Consider the following 21,000-nt stretch of genomic DNA (forward strand, 5'->3'; position numbering starts at 1 on the left):
CTTGTTATATTGTTAGTTATAAGATTTAGGCTTATCAATATATTTTTTTTAATGTTTTTTTTGTTGTAGGATTATCGGTGTAGGTATTATTTTGACGTTCTATCGAATTAGTTGTAACTGTTAAGGTAGAATAATGATGTGGAAATAAATAAATACAATTTGATTATAATATGTCAGAGATTACATAATAAACGAATTCCATTCGTTTTATTAGAATAGTAACACCACACAATCTTACTGGTTGTAAGTTGTCAATGCGTTAAAGTCAATTTGTCAGTAGTGCGTAGAATCGATCGTGGAGTTCAGACGGTAGTAGCTCTGTGATCGGCGCCTGCGCCGGACGTGCGCACTGACTGTGTTTAAATATTAAGTTATAATGTAGGATGACGATAGTAACACCAATTTTGTAATTATTATTCGCGTTGAATTTGCGACATCAGAAGTGGGATCGATACAACAATCATCCAGCGTGCCTACCGCAATGCCTGCTACTGGAAATAGTGAGTATTTCACACCTGGTTATGAAAAAAATGGAGCGGCGGGCCCATCGACCACAAAAGACGACGGACGCAACACGTTTACGCCTGAATTGTGGGCAAAATTTCTTCAAAATATGATGAAGGGCTCCCACAATACCAAAGAGAAGCCTTCGAGTGTGGGTGATAAAAGATCGCTAAAATCAAGTGAGATTTATCTACCCTCGTTTGATCTAGACAATTGTCAATTTACCGCAGCTCAGTGGTGTGAAGATATACCACATGAAGGACAATTCGTGGTCGGATTACGGAGCTAGGTATTCTGCCTTGACTCACTTGCAGGGACGTGCCAAGAAGTGGGCAGCACGTACGTACCTGTTGTGTAAAACCTGGACAGAGTTTAAGGAGCGACTTACTCTTCAGTTTGTTGGAACTAGGAGGTTTCACGACTTGTTTCATGATATGGTGGACAATACAAGTGACCACGCGGTGACCTACTATGAATATTCCACCAAAAAAATGGCGCTGATTGACCGGCTGGAAACGGGTTGGGGTGAGTCCAATAAAATTGAGGTTGTGATCGCAGGCATCACAGATGTTCAGGTACGTACAGATTTACTTAAAAATACTGCGACAAGTTTTGTGTCACTTAATAGGCATTTAAATACGTACCCTAACATTAAAAACCTTAAGCGATATTCAGAAAAGACTCGTGGTGAATATGAAGCTTCTAAGCTTCTCCATTTTTGTAATAAGGTAGGACATTTAAAACGACACCGTTTATTGTTAGGTAATGAAAATAAAAATGAGGGTACCCACGCATGTCTGTTGATAAATCTAGTGAACAGCTAATAGTTATGCGATTTACTTATTGTAAAACAACACAAACTTGGACACTGAATCTACTTGTTTTACAAAGCAGCAAAAGATTCTTAGCCACAATCAAAATTGGTCAATATTTGTTCAACCACATCGCGTTGAATCTACGACAAATATATTTTATATTTAGTGTTTATCTGAAGACTAATTTTAGAAACGGTTTTTTTAAGTCACATAAAAAGTTTTATATAGTCAGTAGCTTTTTTATCATATAACGCAAACCATCTGAATACAAATTCCCTGCAAATGCAAAAAATATAACTAATTCAAAACAACTTCTCTATCTACCACCGAAAATAAACCATATGAATTGAGAACAATTCCCTTTCATAAGTTTTAACCCTTATTTTCAAATTCTCAAGCTCCATTGATACGTATAATAAACTCAACAGCAATGCGGCGTTGCCTTTCTGAATGCAGCCTTTATATACGACCCCAAAAGCCTTAAAATAAATTCGACTTCTCCAGTAAAAAATAAATTATTACCATGTTTTCAACTTTAAGGTTCACTAGTTTTTGTATAAGTCTGTTCTAGACTGAAAATATAGCCTTCCTTAAGACATTGAACTAGCGTGACAGCCTATTGGTTTCGTGTGCAAATCTCTGAGGTCGTAGGCCTGAAATGCACAAATTGATACCTTTGTGTGCGTAATTAACATTTGCTCGTACGGTGAATGAAATCAACGTAGATACAAAAGTGGAAATAATTAACATGATTAATGAAATAATTTTATATATTGGATACGGGTAGAAATGCGAGTTCTTCTTTGTCGGATGATGAAACTCAGCTGTTGGTATTAATTCGAACCACTCCTCTGAACACTCTCTGTGGTAATTGCATAAGATGCAGAGAGACATCGTACTTATTTTTCGCTGACTGTGGCGCTCTACAAATATTATCAGATATAGAAATCACTATAAAACGTATGATATATATATTTGTATATTGTCAAATGCGTTTTTTGTACCTCACAATACTAAATGTTTTTTTCCAGACTTTGAAGAAGACGCGTCAGTCTCCTGTCACATCCTACAATATTGTCTGCAAGGCACGTCCTATGCCGTCAAATTATACTGTTTTCCGAGCACAAAGGAAAATGTACGGAATTCTTGCTGATTGGGCGAATATCTATATTTTATTACGTTTTTAGACTTTTTTTGTCTTTTTGTTCGTGATTTGAATCGAGATTGCAGGTCAAGGTGTCCCGTAGTTCAAAGTTTTCTAAAGTGGTATTGCACAACTAGGTATCAAAGCACACATTAAGTTATATATAATAACATATTGCTTCAAATATTAATCAAACAAAACAAATAATATTGAAAATTAAATAAATTTAGTTTTGTTTGATTAGAAATTAAAACACACCAATCCTTAGTTATTTTTGCTGTAATGCGGGTGTGAGTTAAATTTATAATTACTACACACATACACACTAATTATATACAATAAATAGTCTGTAGAAACTCAATACATAGCCGGAGCTGGATTCAAGACTTATACATATCAAGAGTGCAGTCCAGATGAATTAGTAAAAATACTAAATACATCCTGTCGTTTGAGATTGCCCTTTAAGACTTAAAAATTTAGTCGGTTTTGTGCACAGAAATTAAATTACCTTTACAGAAAAATATCAAGGATGCAGATAATAAACATATTAGATGTTCAAAATCTATTTAAATGATATAGCAGTACATTTAAAACGAAATTCCCGTATAATCGCTGTCTCGTAACATTACATTACAATCAAAACTTTACCTTTTTCATCGAACTCTATTGAACTCATAAAAGGAAATTGCATTACAAGCCATATAATATACAGAGCTGTTATATAAAATACAATATATTGTACGACGCGAACAGCTGACTTAACGACCAAGTTCGCTTTTGATAACACTTATTTCTCTTTGTTTTACGAATGCAATTTGAAATTTATTTAAGCTCGGTTTTACGTACTGTGGAAGAATAAATGAAATAATTTTAAGGTTTTTTGTAAAAAACCATATTAAAATATAATACGTTTCAGTTGTGACACCCGTGCCGTACACACCTATATATATTCTATTTATTTTCTAGGTATTTTCGATAACATATTTTTAACCGAGCGTAACAAACGCTGTAAAATTGGGTTTTCAATCTGCATTGTAAATATTCAAAACTACGTTGGTGGAACAAGATACTGAGGTCGAAACACAGTCTGTGTCTAACACAATTTTGGCCGAGACATGCTGGTTTCAGGATTGTTAATCGTGCTTCTCTGAAGTCATACAATTACACATAAATATTTCGTGGCATTGCTCACCCACTTACACATACAAATTATTTTCACAAAAGCAATGTGCCAAATTAGAGAAGGTATGCTAAGCGATACAATTTTATTAACAAACCCATTTCAGGCCATTTCATCTCTCAACCTTCTAAATTAGGTTATGTAGCAAAGGCGTGTCGGAACATTTTTGTCGTGTATAACTTTATTCCACAACGTAATAATGAATTTTATATAAAATAAAGTTTATTTCATTGTTACTAATAATTTAAGAGGAACTTAATGTATCTAATTATGTCTCGTAACACAGACTATTTACCGCATTAGTTGTAGTCTTAGCAATTTATTTGGTTAAACAACTAAATATATAATTAAACCTTACCTAGTTGAAAAATAATTAATAATCAATATATACACATTCACCTTTTAGACGGGGACGAAGCTTGTATAGACGCCTGCTATAGTGCTTTTGCGTGATGAACTCTTATTTTTAATACAAATATTAAACGTGGTTCATACTAATTTTAGCATTTAACACTGTCTATTCGTAAAGGCAACACCATATTTTATACGCAAAACATCCTTAATTAATATTTCCGTATTAATTGATTATTTATTTAACGTAGAAGAATGCAAAATAGATTATAATTTAATCTTTAACAACAGCCTGCGTAAAACCTCCAAAAATGTATGGTTTGCCAAAAATACACAAAGAAAACAATTCTTTTAAGACCCATAGTCAGTCATATTGACTTACCCACATCCAAATTAGCCAAACACTTAGTCTCAATATTATCCCCTCTCAGGGGGCACACTAGTGCTTATGTTAAGGACTCTTACCACTTTGTGGAAACATTGAGAGATCTCAAATTACTCCACAATGAAACCATGGTGACTTTTGACATTGAGTCACTATTAACAAACTTACCACTAAATGACTGCCTAGATACAATTGCTAAAAGACTTAATGAACAGAACATGTCACCAGATTATGTAGATATTGTAAAACACTGTCTCACATCACGATACTTAATGTGGAAAGATGAGTTCTATGTGCAGGTTGATGGAGTAGCCACAGGTTCTCCGGTGTCACCTATAGTCGTTGACATCTTCATGGAGGACTTTGAGGAGAGAGCTTTGGTTAATGCCCCGGTTAAACCTCGACTGTACAAGAGATATGTCGATGACACATTTGTTGTACTCCCGAATGACAAAATATCTGCATTTCTAACACATTTAAATTCAATACACAATAACATCAAATTTACTGTTGAACAAGAGAACAATAACTGTCTGCCCTTTTTGGATATTTTAATTACACGCAAAGCAGATGGCACACTAGGTCACACAATACACAGGAAGGTAACCCACACAGATAGGTACCTCATTGGTGAATTCCACCACCACCCTTCACAACTGCTTTCTGTCGGTAAATGTTTCTTCCAGAGAGCCCAACGTCTTTGTGATGCTGCCTACCTTGAGGAGGAACTACAGCATGTAAAACAGGTGCTACACCGAAACAAGCTGCGCATACCCCGGCTGCATCACAGAAACAAAAACAAGATACAAACAGTTCCCCGTCAACCAGCCTACCTGCCATATGTAAAGGGAGTTACAGATAGAATTAGCCGGATCCTAAAACGAGCTTCTATTAATTCAATTTTCAAGCCGCACAAGAAGATTCAGCAATTCCTAAGACCAATGAAAAGTAACACCCCGTTGCAAGATGCAGGTAGGTACAAACTGGATTGCGACTATGGCCTGTCTTACATAGGGCAAACTAAACGCAATATGTCCAGCAGACTCAAAGAGCACATTGCAGACATAAGACGACACACAAAATCAGTAGTCTGTGAACACACACTGTAGTTTATCTAGTGGATAGGCCTAATCATTACATACACTTTGACCAACCGAAAGTATTTGCGAAAGAAAAAAGATTCTTCCCAAGATTGGTACGCGAAGCCATTGAAATAAAAAACACCCCAATTTCAATAGAGAAGACGGCCTAAAATTATCAAACACCTGGGATCCAATAATATCCAAATTAAAACCCGAAGACAAACAATCCGCGAAAACAGAGGACACCGTGAGTCATTTTTGCAAAAACCCGTCATCTTTTAGTCGATACCAACTTCGGGGCAATAAATACAGATAAAACAACTTTCTCTGCAGCTGTGATACTTTTGACATTTAACACCTTTCGTCTTCAGTCACCGTGACCACGCACGCTGAAAAGTACGCGAAACGTCGGAAAAAAATAAAAATTTAGAATTATGTAAATAACTATAAGTTTTAAAAATAATACATAGCTTTAATCCGTTCAAAAAGTATTTTTCTTAATGTGTAAAAGCTATTTTAACAAAAGACAATACTAGATTATAATTTGATTTATGAAATTAAAACAAGCAGAATGTATTTTTTAAATCAACAGAACTTTCCAAGCTTGTTATTTTTACTATTGAAATATCGGCTAATAAACATTATCCAAACAAATACAAAAGTTCACATATATCTAAGGAAATCATTAATAAATGTTTAAATAGAATGTACTTATAATAAATGAAATGAAAATCTCTGCTTTTTGTGGTGCTTCAGTAAAAATTCACTTAAAAAAGGTGCGCCTCACGCGTCCATATCAGTACATCGTCACGCACGCTAAAAGCAAAAAGGATATTTAATTTGATTATATGACAGCATTCTAGAAATATTTTTAAAAGCCCTTTTAATTGCCCCTTTGCAAGTTTAATATGTATCCACAACGATAAGTTAGAATAAGTATTATTTATTTAATTTTATAGCTATATTTATACCTTTTGTAAGTAAATAGTACATGTATAACAAGAAAAGAAAAATATACTCACCTCAGTAAACTACCTAGGGCTGACTCTCCCTCTTTTTACTTTTAAGAATGGTAACCATTAACAAAAATGTATAACTTAATCTAAGTTGACGATGTAAATTTATATAAATAAACGCTATTATAGATGTCTAATTTTATTAATTCACAGACACATAAAACTATGTACTAACAATACCCTCATTGAAGACAAGCCAATTTTCGTAGCGGTCATTTATTATCTATGACATCTGTAATCTATGATCTTGATTTACTTATGCCTTTATGGCCTTTATTCAATGAGATGAGGAATATCTGTTCTACTAAAAATACGATAAAACGTAGAACACATAAAAAACAAAACATGTTTTGTAACGAACTTTGTTCAGAGTTTGTGCACAAAAGTGATGCGCGTTAAAAGTTTGTACTACACTATGAAACTACATAATTCAGAGACATTTTTGTGTCTTTTTGATGATTTCCAGACTGTCATTTATTTTGCGATGCGGTTTTTTTAACACTATTGAACTAAATAAATTTGGAACTAGCTGGACCCAAATGGTATGAAGTTTATTTTATCAACATTTTCCATAAATCTATGTAGCCGTACCAGTAGTTATAGTTGCAATATCGTATATTAGATTTATAAATACTAAATTGGTTTACAAAGACGGCTTTAAATAAAGTCCTGCACCGGCACGCTCTTACTCTCTCGACGTCAATATTAAGTTTTTGTACCCGCGATCTCAACGTTATGAAATCAACGCTACGGATAATAATATGGAAAATAGTACAAACACGTTGGAATCACTCCGCTATTGGAAGATATGAAGTACCGGTTCTGATCTGTCCTTATGGAATGGGATAAAACGTGATTACAATAAAAATAGTGATTTGATATCTAGCACAGTTGCTATATATTTTGATCGTCTGTGTTTAAAAAAATGTCAACACAACGACACCATGGGCGTCTATATCCTCCAGTGTTCTCCAATGCCATTAGAAGTAATAGAGCATATTTACGGCACTATAAGTATCTCCTTTGCTCCGCAGACGTTGCATCACTGTTCTATAAGCAGAATACTGGTTATTCACATCTTCATAATTATTCGGCAAGCCGGTTAATTTCGGTTTTACGGCTTGTCCTTCGATGTAGGCTTCCTTTAAGACTTTCCACTCTTCTCGGTTTATAAGTTCAAGACACATAGGGCCAGCATCTCTACTTATATCATCTACCCATTATATTTGCCTTGCTCGTTTCCTTTTTTCATAGTGAGGAAGCCATTCGGTTGATGTTTTCGTCCATTTATCTTTGTCTTCTCTCATGAGTCCAGTCCATTTCCATTTCAATCTTTTACTAGAAGTAATATATTTTCTAAACTTTGTCATGTCTTTTTTTATCCTCTAATTTTACTCTATTTGTCAATTTCAGTCCTAGCTTAGCCTTTTGATACTATTTTGACATACACTTAGTTTGTTTTCTTGTTTATCAGTGAGTGACCAGGTTTGACATGCGCAAATCAGGCACGGTAATATACAGACATCAAAGACTGTTCTCTTGTAAAACCTTTTCGAGTTTTTTGTTTTTCATTACTTTTAACAGTTTACTTAACATACATTTTGTATTAATTAAAAGTGTAACAAATATCTGACTAGTTGAAATATTTTGACTCGGGTATCCATACTTCGTTGAAAGAATAAACTAAATAACGTATGTTTGCGACACTTTTAAAATGTTAAATATTGTCTCCTAAATATTATAGTGAAAATTATTTTCTGTTTTCACGTAAAATATTAATTGCTACACTGTCCTTGAAGTATATTAAAGTGAAATTAATTCGAAACGTCCACACCCAAATTGCGTGCTGGCAAAAATTTAAAGGTGCAAGCTATAAGAGTTTATATAGAAATGCCTTACGTTTTGTAACTTTATTTTTTAATATTAAATTTAGAAACAATTAGTAATCTCATATAATTGGGCTATGGGGAGCGAGCGATCTCTTCCTGGCAACCCTTTTAACGAAAAATAATAAATACTATAGAAAAAAGCAAGGAATACGTTAACAGATCGTAGCATTCCCCTTTTTTTCTATGTGTCAAAAGAGCTTTATTGCCATCAAGGATGAAGCTATAACGACTAGCATTTAATATTTTTTATTACTCATTGAGACATTAAAACATATATTTTTACTTAGTTATTGGTGTTTTTTATTAGCACTGGGTTATTTTTGAAACTTGTAACATTGGTGACGGATCGACGCGGGCTGCGCACGCACCGTTCCGTATATATGCTTCATAATAATTACAGAAAAATAGCCCTTCCAGTTGATCATTTCTCTTCTTTATATGCATACACAATTGCTTCACTGAAAACTTATAGATTATTTCCATGAATTTGGCCCATAAACGAATACATGAAGTCTATGCATACCTCACTGATTTTTGTTTAATGAAATCTATTTAGTTTGTAAATTGCACCAACTACGTATTTATCCAGTTAAGAATTTTCACTGTGGGTAACCATAAAGCATGATTGTCTCTTTATAAAATATATTGGAAATAAAAATATTTTTGTTTAAATTAATACAAACTAGATACATTTATATTTTTGCTATAAAACTTAACTCATGCCAATTAATTAATTAATTATTTGGGTCAATTTTTTCCGAACATTTCTATAATGTGTACAAGTTGGTGGTCTTTTGCACTTTCCAATGAAACTATTATTGATTTGTCTTAATCGAACACCTGACCTGTCTGTTATGTGTTTGAAAATTAACCTTATTTATAATAGACACATAATATTCTTATCAGAGAATAGATAAATACGGACAGGATGGCAACGTTCTGTGAAATGTTTTGTATTGTTTAACTTTCTTATACAAAGTTTGACTAACTAGAATCTAAAATAAATTATTCGTGAATGTTGTTTCATACATTGGAAGTGTATGACGAAGAATAGTGGTTTAACATGTATAAATAAATATTTCAATATTTATAATTTTTGTATCTTATTAAAATTTCCATCATGCATTTATATTTTTTGTGTAAATCGTATCTAGGCATCATTGAACATCTAACATAATCTACAATCTAACTTATGACTAATAAGTAATTTATGTAAGTTTATATAAATTATAAGTCTGAATAACCTTATGGATATTTAAAACTGATATAAGAGTCCAATAACAGTCTCTATTATGGAGAATTAGAATATTAGCATTGTTTAGCACTTTGACTAACGTGCTCTACCCAACACTAATTCACGAAGTCAAATGGTTTTGTCCTATTAAATCTTCTCACTAGGTCTGTGGTGTCAAGAAGTTACATAGCCTCCATATCACCTCGCCTTATACCACCACCACTTTAATAAACCTTTTAAATATTTGAAAGTACATAGAACAAAATCCATTATATACTAACTATGGTTATTATTAATATACTATTTTTTATGACAGGCATAATAAATAGCGAGAAATGTGAATGAGTCACGTTATATCTAGAAAAAACAAATATATTTGTCCATACAACCAATTTATAATAAACTAATTTTCCGGCTCGGGAACTTTGCCACTGACCGTGGTTCGTGTTCCCTAAACCTTAAAAATTATTTATCTAAATTTTCCTTATAAATCATTATAGATATTGTTGAAAAACGCAATTAATTCCACGCAGTAGTCTTTGAATTTATCGGGAACAGGTAGACAAATGGTCGCCGCGAAGAACTTGCTTATAAAAGCAAGTTATATAAACAATGCAAAAGTTAGACATATATTGTCGGTGACTTTGTGTAGACACTATCAGGCTCCAAAACTTTTCTCTAGAACCCAAATTATATACCTCTCATCGTTAAGGCAGTCACAAATAACGTGGATTTCTATTCGTAAGACTTTTCAAAATTGATTCAGTAGATTAAAAAACAAACTTTATCTCTGTATAGTGTAGTTAGTATAAATGAAAACTTCCTTGTTTTAACTAAAAACTTAAAACTTGCCGGTTTAATGCAACATGGTCGATTGCGTTGACCAAGCGATATCCTCTAACATTTTTATATTTTACAAATACTTTAGTTTAAACAGTAATTACTTAATTAGTCTTCATGAATGCTGATAGCTTGGGTTATAAAAACTTATTAGTATTTGAATCAAATGCCAAATATACACTTCGTTGCCATATATTTAATGAGAGTCCCATTTTCGACCCTAATTTGATTGTAATCCTAGTGGGAACTAACGCCGACCACACAACGCTACCACCCATTTCATTACTACGATTGTTCATTATCGAGTGATATGGCTACGCGAAACGTCTCCTCTTCTAAAATGGGTGAGTCTTTTATCTAATTATGAAAATAGTTGCTGGTCCATTATGTTTTTTTTATAATTAGCCTTACTGTGTTGTCCTTATGACAATAAATAGTATTTATAGATAGAAAAATACATTGGTACACCGTAGTGGAAATGCACGACCACGGCTGAGCGTTATATTTAAGCTAGCTAATTGTTTTACATGGCCTCTTTTACTCTCCTATATAGAGTATCTTGTTCAGATGGCCACTGTCTACACAAATGCGAACCGTACGCGTCGTTTCAAACCCGTGCCACTTTAGACATAACTCTAACTTCACTATGTTCTTTCATATCGACCGTCATAATTATTTTCAAGTGTTATTTAGACGTTTAATATGCTAGCCTAACTTCTATGTCGTATACGTCCAATTCTTATTTTTAATTGCCACAAGATTAAATTAATTAAAGGAAAAGTAAAAACAAAACATTTAATAGGTTTTTGTTAATTAGACGAGACTGAATTGGGACTGGACAAAAAAATGACGATGATTTGCAAATCTTCCAACGGGTTTTCGAAGTTTATCTAAAATTGTTCTTAAACTAGATAGCACAAGTAACAGAGTAATGAGTAACTTAGCTAACTTGCCTTAGGGTCGCTCATTATAACTCTCCACTCGACTGACTTTCATCAGTGTCCATTAAACATCACCTCATATCCACGAGTAAAGTCTTTATTGTTGCAATATAATTAAAAATTTACTTTTTTAATTAAAAATTACTAACTTAAGTTCTTACTAGCAGCTCAAAGATTACATTAATCTGATATATAATTTAAGTACAACATGCGATATATATGATTTAGGTATAAGTAAGAAAATAATTAAACCCAAGTTGGTTATTTACGGATAAACACTGAATTATTTTGTCATCAGAGGTATTGAGTGCAATCATATATTAGTAATTATAAACTGTTTTAGTACCTATTATTCATTTTTTAAATAACTTTTTGTAATGTATCGACCGCACTGTTTAGGATTTTAATTAATGTTATTTCTTTTAAACATATTAGTAATGTCTGTGGTCATATTTCGTTCTGTGTTCATTTGGTTCCAGTACAATGCTATTTTTTTTAATAGCTCTACGCACACAGATTGAAAATACGAGGGTAAAGTATCTCCAAATGTTGCCGAAATACTGCCGGAGGACCCACATTAATAATATCATATAGTACCATAGATTAGGGAGTTGTGCGAATGAATAATAATTTTAAAATGGATCGTTTATCTTACTATAGACATTGAAAGGGTTGAATATAATTAGTATTAATAGAGAAGGTTAATATTATGACAGGAAACCTAATATGTGGGTGGTGGCGTGTTTAAAATTTTCATAATTTTAAAACTAGAATTAATCCATGAAATATAAAATTCTATCTTTAATCGTACTGCTGATGTATACGGGTTAAATAATAATAGCATATATTTTCAAAACATAATTATGATATATTAGAAGTTTTATTGATTTTAAATTAATGGATACAAATCAATCTTTAGCTTGGTCTTGTGAAAAACACCAACTTTATACATGTATGGCGGCAAATTATTATCTGCTACCGTTTGGGTGGACCGTCAATTTTTTCTCGGTATGATAGTTGAAGACAGATGTGCTGACCAACTAAATAAAAGACGCCTTGCCAAATTTCCGCCACAAGGGTACACGCCGATTTAGCAAAGTATTGGCCATCTTGTTATTGTGATTTTTGGACTAAGACTTCCGACTAATCAAAAAGTCACCAATTTTTTTTGGGAGGTTTTTAACCCAAAATTCTCTCATTAAAAAACCGCTAATAAAACAATGAATGTATGTTTAAAAAATATATATTGATTTGTCATTATGTGAAAAATGTATCTTTACGGTATGATTAAATAAAAATCAATGGACTTTTTAGGTCTCGGCCTCAGAGTTCTGTATCTGTTTCATGATCATTTGTTAATCTAATAGGAAACTAGGTGATCAGCCACCTGTGCCCGACGCACGCTGTTGACTTTTTGGGTCTAAGGCATCCTGGTTTCCTCACGATGATTTCCGTCATCGTTCGAGCGAATGTTAAAAATAGAAAGAAATTCCATTGGTGCACAGCTGGGGTTCTAACCTACGACCTCAGGGATGAGAGTCGCACGTTAAAGCCACTAGGCCAACACTGCTCTGATCTTTCATACATCAAGCGATTTACTAGGAATTTGTATAACTTTGTTTTGATTGACCCATGGAGGGTTAATCCTCTAAAGTAACCAGTGGGTGGGTAAAGTGAGGACATATAATGTTCTATTTGATTAAAAAGTGCCCTACGGGACGTACCTCAATGTATATTCTTTATGTATATTATTTATATATGTTGGTAGCAAATAATTTGGATACTTTATGTAATTTTGTTATGTCGATTTCAATGTTGTAATCGCACGGTACGTGCGATTGAAAGGTTAAATGCTACGGATATTTAAAGAACTATATTAAAAATATCATTGCATGTGGGCTATTTTTATCAGAAGATTTTTATTCACAATAATATTTTTGGCCGTGGAAGATGTTTATCGTGTATATAAATGTGTATAACAGTAGCCAAACTTGTTATTTATTATTTCAAAAAGGAAGTAAAATTACTTATAATTTACCAATCCTATATACGGTTACGCCTCAAATGCTTTAAATTCAAGTAATTTGAGAATAATGTTTTTACATTTGTCGGCCACGCCTGCATGCCACTGAATTCATATTAAAACATCGTATCGCGAGCAAATTACTAGTGAGTCCACTCTACTGATTACACGTCACATTTAACCGATTACGCAGAGCTATTATGTACTACAGTGACGATGATACGTACTATAATGAGTTTAACTACTTTGTCAGTCATTTTCAGTCTCTTTCTGGACTGATAGGGCTGCATCTTCCTCTAGTACGACCCATGCAGGCGTTACCTATAGAGAGACAAGAAAAGAAAGATCTGCTGCATCCCTTATAATTTTTATCTTATTTATTTTTCCTATTACCTTTATTCCTTATCACCATTGCTCTAACATACATACGTCAACTACCGAACAGTTTATTTTTTATGACAGTACAATTAATACAGAAATATTATCGCCATTTAGGAGGACCATAACATAATTTTTTGACTCACTCCACTCACTCACTTTAATGAATGAGGGAAATAAAGTGATATTTGTATAGTTGTGTTGTGAACAGTTTTCACAAACAAAAATAATGCAGACAAGAAGAACAGAGGGTTGTTTATTTAGGTTTGATAAAGCGTTCTAGTTTGAGTAAATAAACATAATACATAATGTATAACAATTTGTCTGTGATGTTTTAGATAATTAATTTATTATTTGACTTATCAAAATAATAAATTAATTTGTTCTAAACTAATGTTTTCCCAAATCTCAAGAATAATGAGTTTTCTAATGTTGTTTTCTGAGAACAGTAACAATTTGTTGGGGCGTTAAAGAATAGTAATTCAGTTTTATATCGATAACAAGTAAATTATATAGAAATGATTTCATTCTCAAATTGTTAATTGCCTTTGATGCCTTATACATAATCAAGATGTCAATGGATATATCAAGATCATATAAATGATCCACATTTCATGGTAGAGAAAAAACATCACCTAGTTTTGTTTGCTAATGATACGTCCTTGATTTTTAAAATCAAACGACAAATACTAAGTTTTGAGGATGTGAACAATGCTCTCTCTTTGATGGTCTATTGGTTTAGTATGAATAACCTTCTACTGCAAAAAACTAAATGCATTAAATTTTAAGGCTATGGATACTCGAACAATTATAAATGATGAGGAGTTGAATCTGGATGATACAACTGTATTTCTTGGAATCATCATGGATTCAAAACTTCAGTGGTCCCGTGATATTAACGGATTGGCGAAGAGACTTAGTTCCGCAGCTTACGCGGTTAAAAACATTCGCTCACTAACTGATGTCGAGAAACTGTGTAGAAAGTCTTACTACAAAGTTATCTAGTTAATAATAGGGCCTGGGACTAGTGCTAGACAGGCTACTTCTAATAAATTTGCGATATTTGTTTTAAAATAAGGGTTGTTTAAGGATTTGCTATTTTAAAAGAGTACCGACGGTTTTTTACGCTAGCTTTTTCTTTCGGCCTTCATCCTCTGTCTTCTTTGCTGATGAGTAGGGATATCTGGGTATTCAAATTTAATGACGTGGATAAGATACTTGTATCTTATGTTCTATAATAAACGTATTTTTATTGTTGATGATAACGGAGCGAGCGATATAATAGTAAATGTAAGTTTTCAAAATCAATACTCATCCCAATCTCCCGACTTGTATTGCCACTTGTAGCCACACGCGGTGACAGCCCGCGAAGCGAGGCCGCGTGAATGGCACAACGCTCCGGACCACGCAATGATCCGATAAATCCAATAGAGACTTGGTATTTATCCGATGCGAAATCAGCAGCAGATAGACAAAGAGGGTTTATGACTATCCACACATCTCGTATTCAGATTTGTGTCCAGTCGTATGCTGAAGCAAAGTCGTGGAACGATCTTCACGCGTGCTCTGTGGTTTCAGAGCTGAGCCATTGTTTTTAATTTAACTGTTTGAGATCAGTGAATAGCTTTATTTATTTTAACGATACTTTGATTATATAGCCTTAAGTCCGGGGTTTTATATTTAACAGGAATTAAGTAAAACATTTGTTGATTCGATTATACATTGTCTAATTCTTGGATTGTGTTGATAAAAGTCAGTTAAGAAACATTATTTACAATATAACAAAATGAATGTGAGTTATGTATGACTGCCTACTCAAGCCAAAACAATCAATTTTTTTTTATTTGTCGGTCTATACTTTATACCACGAATCATTTTATGTTTTAAACAATAATTATCGTATTATTTTAGCTTTTGAATCCGTTGTCAATTGCCCCTTTATTTTTAAGTATACGATATGTTTTTAATAAATATTAGTATAAGATTTAAATAAGGTTAATAGTTTATTTTCCCTTGCCGTTGTATTTAAGCTTGGGTATTTTTTTACCAAAGAATGTTCTTCTTATAGACTTTCTTAAAAAGTTTTAAATTTATTTGAGCATGGAAACAAACATAGGTCATAGTGGGACATTATTTATTATTGACTGACTGACTTAAGCATTTTTTTAATACAAATTGGTTTCCGAATTAATGTGTAATTATATAAATGTAAACAAAATTAAAATAAGCAGAATAATAGAAAAAATGTAAATCAAGACCTGACTGGCACTTAAATAATAATAATAACACATATTTTTAAAAGAATAAAAACATATTGTTGCTATTTGTACAATGCTAGTCCTCACACTAAGGACATCTCTATGTTGTGAGTCCTTCAGGACACAAATGTTGTATATGTAGCGTCAGGCCCCGACATTGTTAAGATAACAAACACAAAGAATTCTCCCAATCACTTGATTTATTCCAATTCTAATTTCAGTCTCTTAATTCAATACGATTTTAATAAACAAATTCAATAGGTAAATATTTCAAAGGCTATTCGGTAATTACGTAACGTGTGCACCGGGCAATGGTCGATGAACGACTGCCTGAGTTGTGCGCGGGCACTGCTTTATATTGGTTCTGTAGTGGGGATCGAGTGACACATCGTACGATCGTTCGACTAATCGCCCGTTGCACGTTGTTTTACAAAACATTGATAGTGGCGCCGTCACGGCCATACTGACATACGCTGGTCCTCCAGCGCCTTTTGGGCATCTGGGGACAGACAAAAAAAACTGTTCGTTCATCCTGACACATTTTTCTAATAACAGTTTCAATAATGAGCTGGTCCGGCAACCCCTTCAGCGTACTAGAACTCTTAAGTCCCTCTCATCAGTTTTAAAACTGGAGACTGGACAAATACCTCTCATCAGTTTTTAAAACCGGAGACTGGATAAATCCCGCTCATCAGTTTTTAAAACCGGAGACTAGATTGCGCTAGACCGGAAATCTCTATAGCTGTGTTAGCTAGACCAGATATCCCTGTAGCGAATGCTAGACCGGATTGCAATCTCTATAGCCAAAAGGCTAGAACAGAATGCAACCCCTATGGCCGAGTCATTGGACCGGACTCCCTGCAATGACTCTTTCCTACATTTTTTGATATAGTACTTCTTTTTTTTCTCTTTTTTTTACTTTTTTTATCATTTTAATATCTTTCCCATTTTTTTTCCTCCTAGCTTTCATCATGATGTACAATGGCATTAGTCACAATGCTGATAGAATCTGGTGATTCTGATGATGAACTCTCTAACTAGCCGACAAAGTGTTACTATTAACAGATATGGTGTCGCTATCAGAAATTTCATCGTCAGCGTCACGAACTATAGCTAAGTGACGACTATTGCGATCAGTTTCATGAACAAAATTACTTTGGCTAGCATCCGCCGTCACGGCATGATCATTATAAGTTTCGGATACTTCTAAAAAACCTACTGTACCACGGGGTACTTCGTGTAGGTTTTCATGGGCAACTTTGCCCGTTCGCTTGGACCCGTTAACAAGCTTCAATTCATACCTATCGTTTTCTAGGACAGCAATGATTTTATAGGAGCCTTTACTTCATACTTTGGGTCCAACTTAATTTGATGTCTTTCTTCACTTCTCGCGAAAACGAAATCTTCAATGGCAAAGGGCCTTATTTTGGCTTTACCCCGGTTAAAGCGCATTCGCTTTCATGTCATTACATCAGACTGAGCCAGTCTCTTTATATTATCTGACGCACTAGACCGTGCCGCTTCCAAATCTAACCTACTAGGATTATCAATATTCGCAGCTATTCTGGAAATACCTAACGAGTTACATTGCACTCCAAACATCAACTCGATTGAAGTGAAGCCAGTAACTCTGCATCGAGTACTATTCAGTGCTATTTGGACCTCACTTAACTGTTCCTGCCACAACCTGTCGGAATTACCTTCAGCTATTGTAAGTAGGCTCTTAAGAGTTCGCATAATGCGCTCCACTTGGCCATTAGCTCTGCAGGCTCCCGTAGCGATAAGATGTAACTCAATATTGTTATATTTGCAAAAGTCCCTGAAATCTGCATTGTCGTAAGAGCGTCCACGATCGGCTATTATTCTCCTTGGCGCTCCGAACAAATTTACAGAGTCTTTCACTGCTTTAATAGCGTCAACGGAATTCAGTGTCATTGTGTGCTTCAGTAAGACATATTTTGTAAATGCATCAATAGTGACGGAACAATACTCCTTGCGGTCGCTCTTACCACTGAGTTTTCCTGTAAGATCTAAGTGGAGTGTGCCATGGGAGTGGAACCTTGGGGATTGGACGCAAGCGTACTTGTTGGGCACCAGATGGACCCTTTTGAAGACTTTCAAACCACACAGGAACATACAGTGGAAGTGTGTGCGATTTCAGAGGGGAATTGATTCGCTTGTATTTTAGAAATCAAATTTGAAATTTCAGAGTCGTTGTTGCTCTACAGATAACCATCCCTTGTCAAGTTTTTTTTTGAATTAAGACAGCCCCGTATCCATCACTGCTGGCATCGGTATGTAACTCGATGGGCAAAGATGGATCAAAGATTTTGAGTACTGGTTCTGTTGTCAAGTGTCTAACTATTTCAACATGAATTTTCTCATGTTCAGCAGTCCATACAATACGGCCTTTGCCTGTTTAGCTGTGGATGGTTTTGGAGCATTTTGTAAGGCTTGAACTTTGCGCGGATTAGGTTTGAGAGCTCCTGTTGGTGTTACAAAAGCAGTCTTCTCCACTTAATCCTCATGGACCTTCACCTGGTGAAAGCCTGAGGCCATGTCCACAATACTGTAATAATTCGCTCCATGCAATTTATTAATTTGGTCACTGATTACAGGAAGTGGGTAGCTATCCGGACGAGTATTGCTGTTGAGCTCTCTGTAATCTATACACAATTGATCGCTACCGTCTTTCTTTTTTACTAATAGGATGGGGCTTGAAAATGGGGATGAACTTTCTCGAATTATATTAGCATCTAACATTTCTTGAATCTTTTCATGAACGATATCAAGACACTCTCTTGTCTCCTCTAGAGGAGACAAACCATATGGTCTCCTGTGAACTATCCCAGCAGGGTCAATAAGATCGATTTTAAGTTCACCGGTTTTAATACGAGTAGTTGGCAATGTCTGTATAAAATTATTGGAGTATGTTTTGAGTATACCCAACAAACGCTCTTTATCACATCCTACGAGGTCGGTATCAATCGAGTCTTTGTGAAATGGCGAGAGTGTTGTACAAGAGTTTGATATCTTTTTCTTAACAAAAGTCAAATTATCATTACTAATCTAAACGGAAATCCCTAGTTCTAAAACATCACGGCCTAATAAAACTCATCTGGCAAAGCGTGATAAGTGATGTCAAAATTAAGGTTTTGGACTATAGTGGGATATGTGATTTGTAGCAAAGACATCACATTATTACTAACTACACCTTTTTAAGCTATTTTTTTCATGAAACTGTTCACCCTTAATAAACTTGCAATAACTTTGCTTAATCAAACTACATTCCGAACCGGAATCAAAAACAAAAGGCAATTTTATACCACTTATCTCAATCAATCCATGCGCAGCTCGAGTACACACGACCTTAACCTGCTTTAACCTGCTTGCTGGAACATACCGAGGCTACGTGGCCGGGATTGGCACACACGTAGTAGGCGACAGATGGGCGAGGATTCTGCGGAGTGGCTGAGAAACGTGGCTCTGTCTTGGCTGCCACTGAAGAGTGGCGAATCTATTTCTGTCGCGGCATTCTAGGCCTCGATGACCGTGTCTCCCACAAAAGTGGCTGCTGCCGCGAAATGGTGTATTGTTTCTAAAGCGCTTCGTGTTCGAATCAGATGAACCAATGTCTTCGTTGCGTCTCTTTAATGTGAAACCACATAATGTGCGAAATAATTGGCTTTTGTTATTTATAACCACTGAATTTAACTCTCGACGAAACTTTTCATCGCATTGAGACAGCACAGAGATTGCAAAACCAGTGAACACCTTCTCGGGCATATTCACTTCAGGAATTTTCTCAATTTATTGCCATAATCGCATTCCCGCTTCAGCAGGGCTTTCTTTGCCATAACTGAAATTTAATGATCGAAGTAGTCTTGAGTCATCATGGGCTTAGCAAATCTTGACACCAGCATCTCCTTGATCTGGTCTGATATTCGTCAGACAGGTTGCAGCACGCCCCTTGAGAGAATGTGTTAATGCAAGTATTAAATCGATTCCTTTTAGGTTTTTCTGTTCAATTATCATTTCGCTGAGTGAGCACCAGTTGATGATGTCAGGTTCAGGTTCATCCGGGTCATAATTGACTAATGTTATCGGTGCATGCTGAACAGGCTGACAAGGTGTCATATTATCAGCGTTTTTCTTCCATACCAGTTGAAAATAACATCATTTGCTCCATTACTGTACTCCTCGGCGCATTTGGCGATGATGGTTGGTGTGGGGGTGGATCCCACTTCTGATGTAGCGTCAGGTCCCGACATTGTTAAGATTACAAACACAAAGAATTCTCCCAATCACTTGATTTATTCCAATTCTAATTTCAGTCTTAATTCAATACGATTTTAATAAACAAATTCAATAGGTAAATATTTCAAAGGCTATTCGGTAATTACGTAACGTGTGCACCGGGCAATGGTCGATGAACGACTGCCTGAATTTTTTTTTTTGAGAATGGAATCTCGCTGTTGGCCTTAAGGGCCTTTACAGCTCAGCTCGGGCTGTTTCGGCGAGCGTAGCTCGGCCAGAATGGCTTGTTTTCCCGCGGCTAGCGCAAGGGCGTCTCCTGTGAGACTCGAACCTCGGCTTGGGCCGTCGCGGGGTGGTCAATCGCCTGAAGGGCAGGACGAGTGGAGTGAGCGAAGTGCGAAGTAAAGGTCCTCGCCTTCCCCGGTGAAGGCGGTTTTTTACCCTAATCTGTGATTGGCTATTTTTATTATTTTTGGCCGCGCTATAAAAACGATAAATTAAAAGCGGGCGGCTTTGCTACGGTAATTGGATCATCCGGATCCGTTAGTATGTGTCGGGGGACTGCCTGAGTTGTGCGCGCGCGCTGCTTTATATTGGTTCTGTAGTGGGGATCGAGTGACACATCGTACGATCGTTCGACTAATCGCCCGTTGCACGTTGTTTTACAAAACATTGATAGTGGCGCCGTCACATACATACAGAA

The 21,000-nt window shown here is 35.2% G+C and overlaps 2 protein-coding genes across 3 annotated transcripts in view; both read left to right on the forward strand.

The window, feature by feature from the left end:
• Positions 1–296: 296 nt before the first annotated feature.
• Positions 297–21,000, forward strand: part of LOC123711801 — a 91,457-nt gene continuing 70,753 nt past the window's right edge. The window contains exon 1 of one of the 2 annotated variants that reach the window (XM_045664601.1): positions 297–500. In XM_045664601.1, the coding sequence (XP_045520557.1) occupies positions 482–500 (19 nt within the window). In that variant the 5' untranslated portion in view covers positions 297–481. Of the gene's footprint in view, positions 501–10,765; positions 10,785–21,000 lie in introns of those variants that run through there. The other variant, XM_045664602.1, reaches the window with a different exon arrangement.
• Positions 494–5,615, forward strand: LOC123711800. Its single transcript, XM_045664599.1, has 2 exons — positions 494–1,079; positions 2,351–5,615. The coding sequence occupies exon 2, from the start codon at positions 4,310–4,312 to the stop codon at positions 5,486–5,488; it is 1,179 nt and encodes a 392-aa protein (XP_045520555.1). The 5' UTR covers positions 494–1,079; positions 2,351–4,309; the 3' UTR covers positions 5,489–5,615.

The sequence above is a fragment of the Pieris brassicae genome, chromosome 7, assembly GCF_905147105.1.
Source record: "Pieris brassicae chromosome 7, ilPieBrab1.1, whole genome shotgun sequence".
In the NCBI taxonomy this organism is placed as follows: domain Eukaryota; kingdom Metazoa; phylum Arthropoda; class Insecta; order Lepidoptera; family Pieridae; genus Pieris; species Pieris brassicae.

What these genes read in the sequence shown, in the direction of transcription:
- LOC123711800 (XM_045664599.1), top strand. Translation starts at nt 4,310, where the DNA reads ATGGTTTGCCAAAAATACACAAAGAAAACAATTCTTTTAAGACCCATA.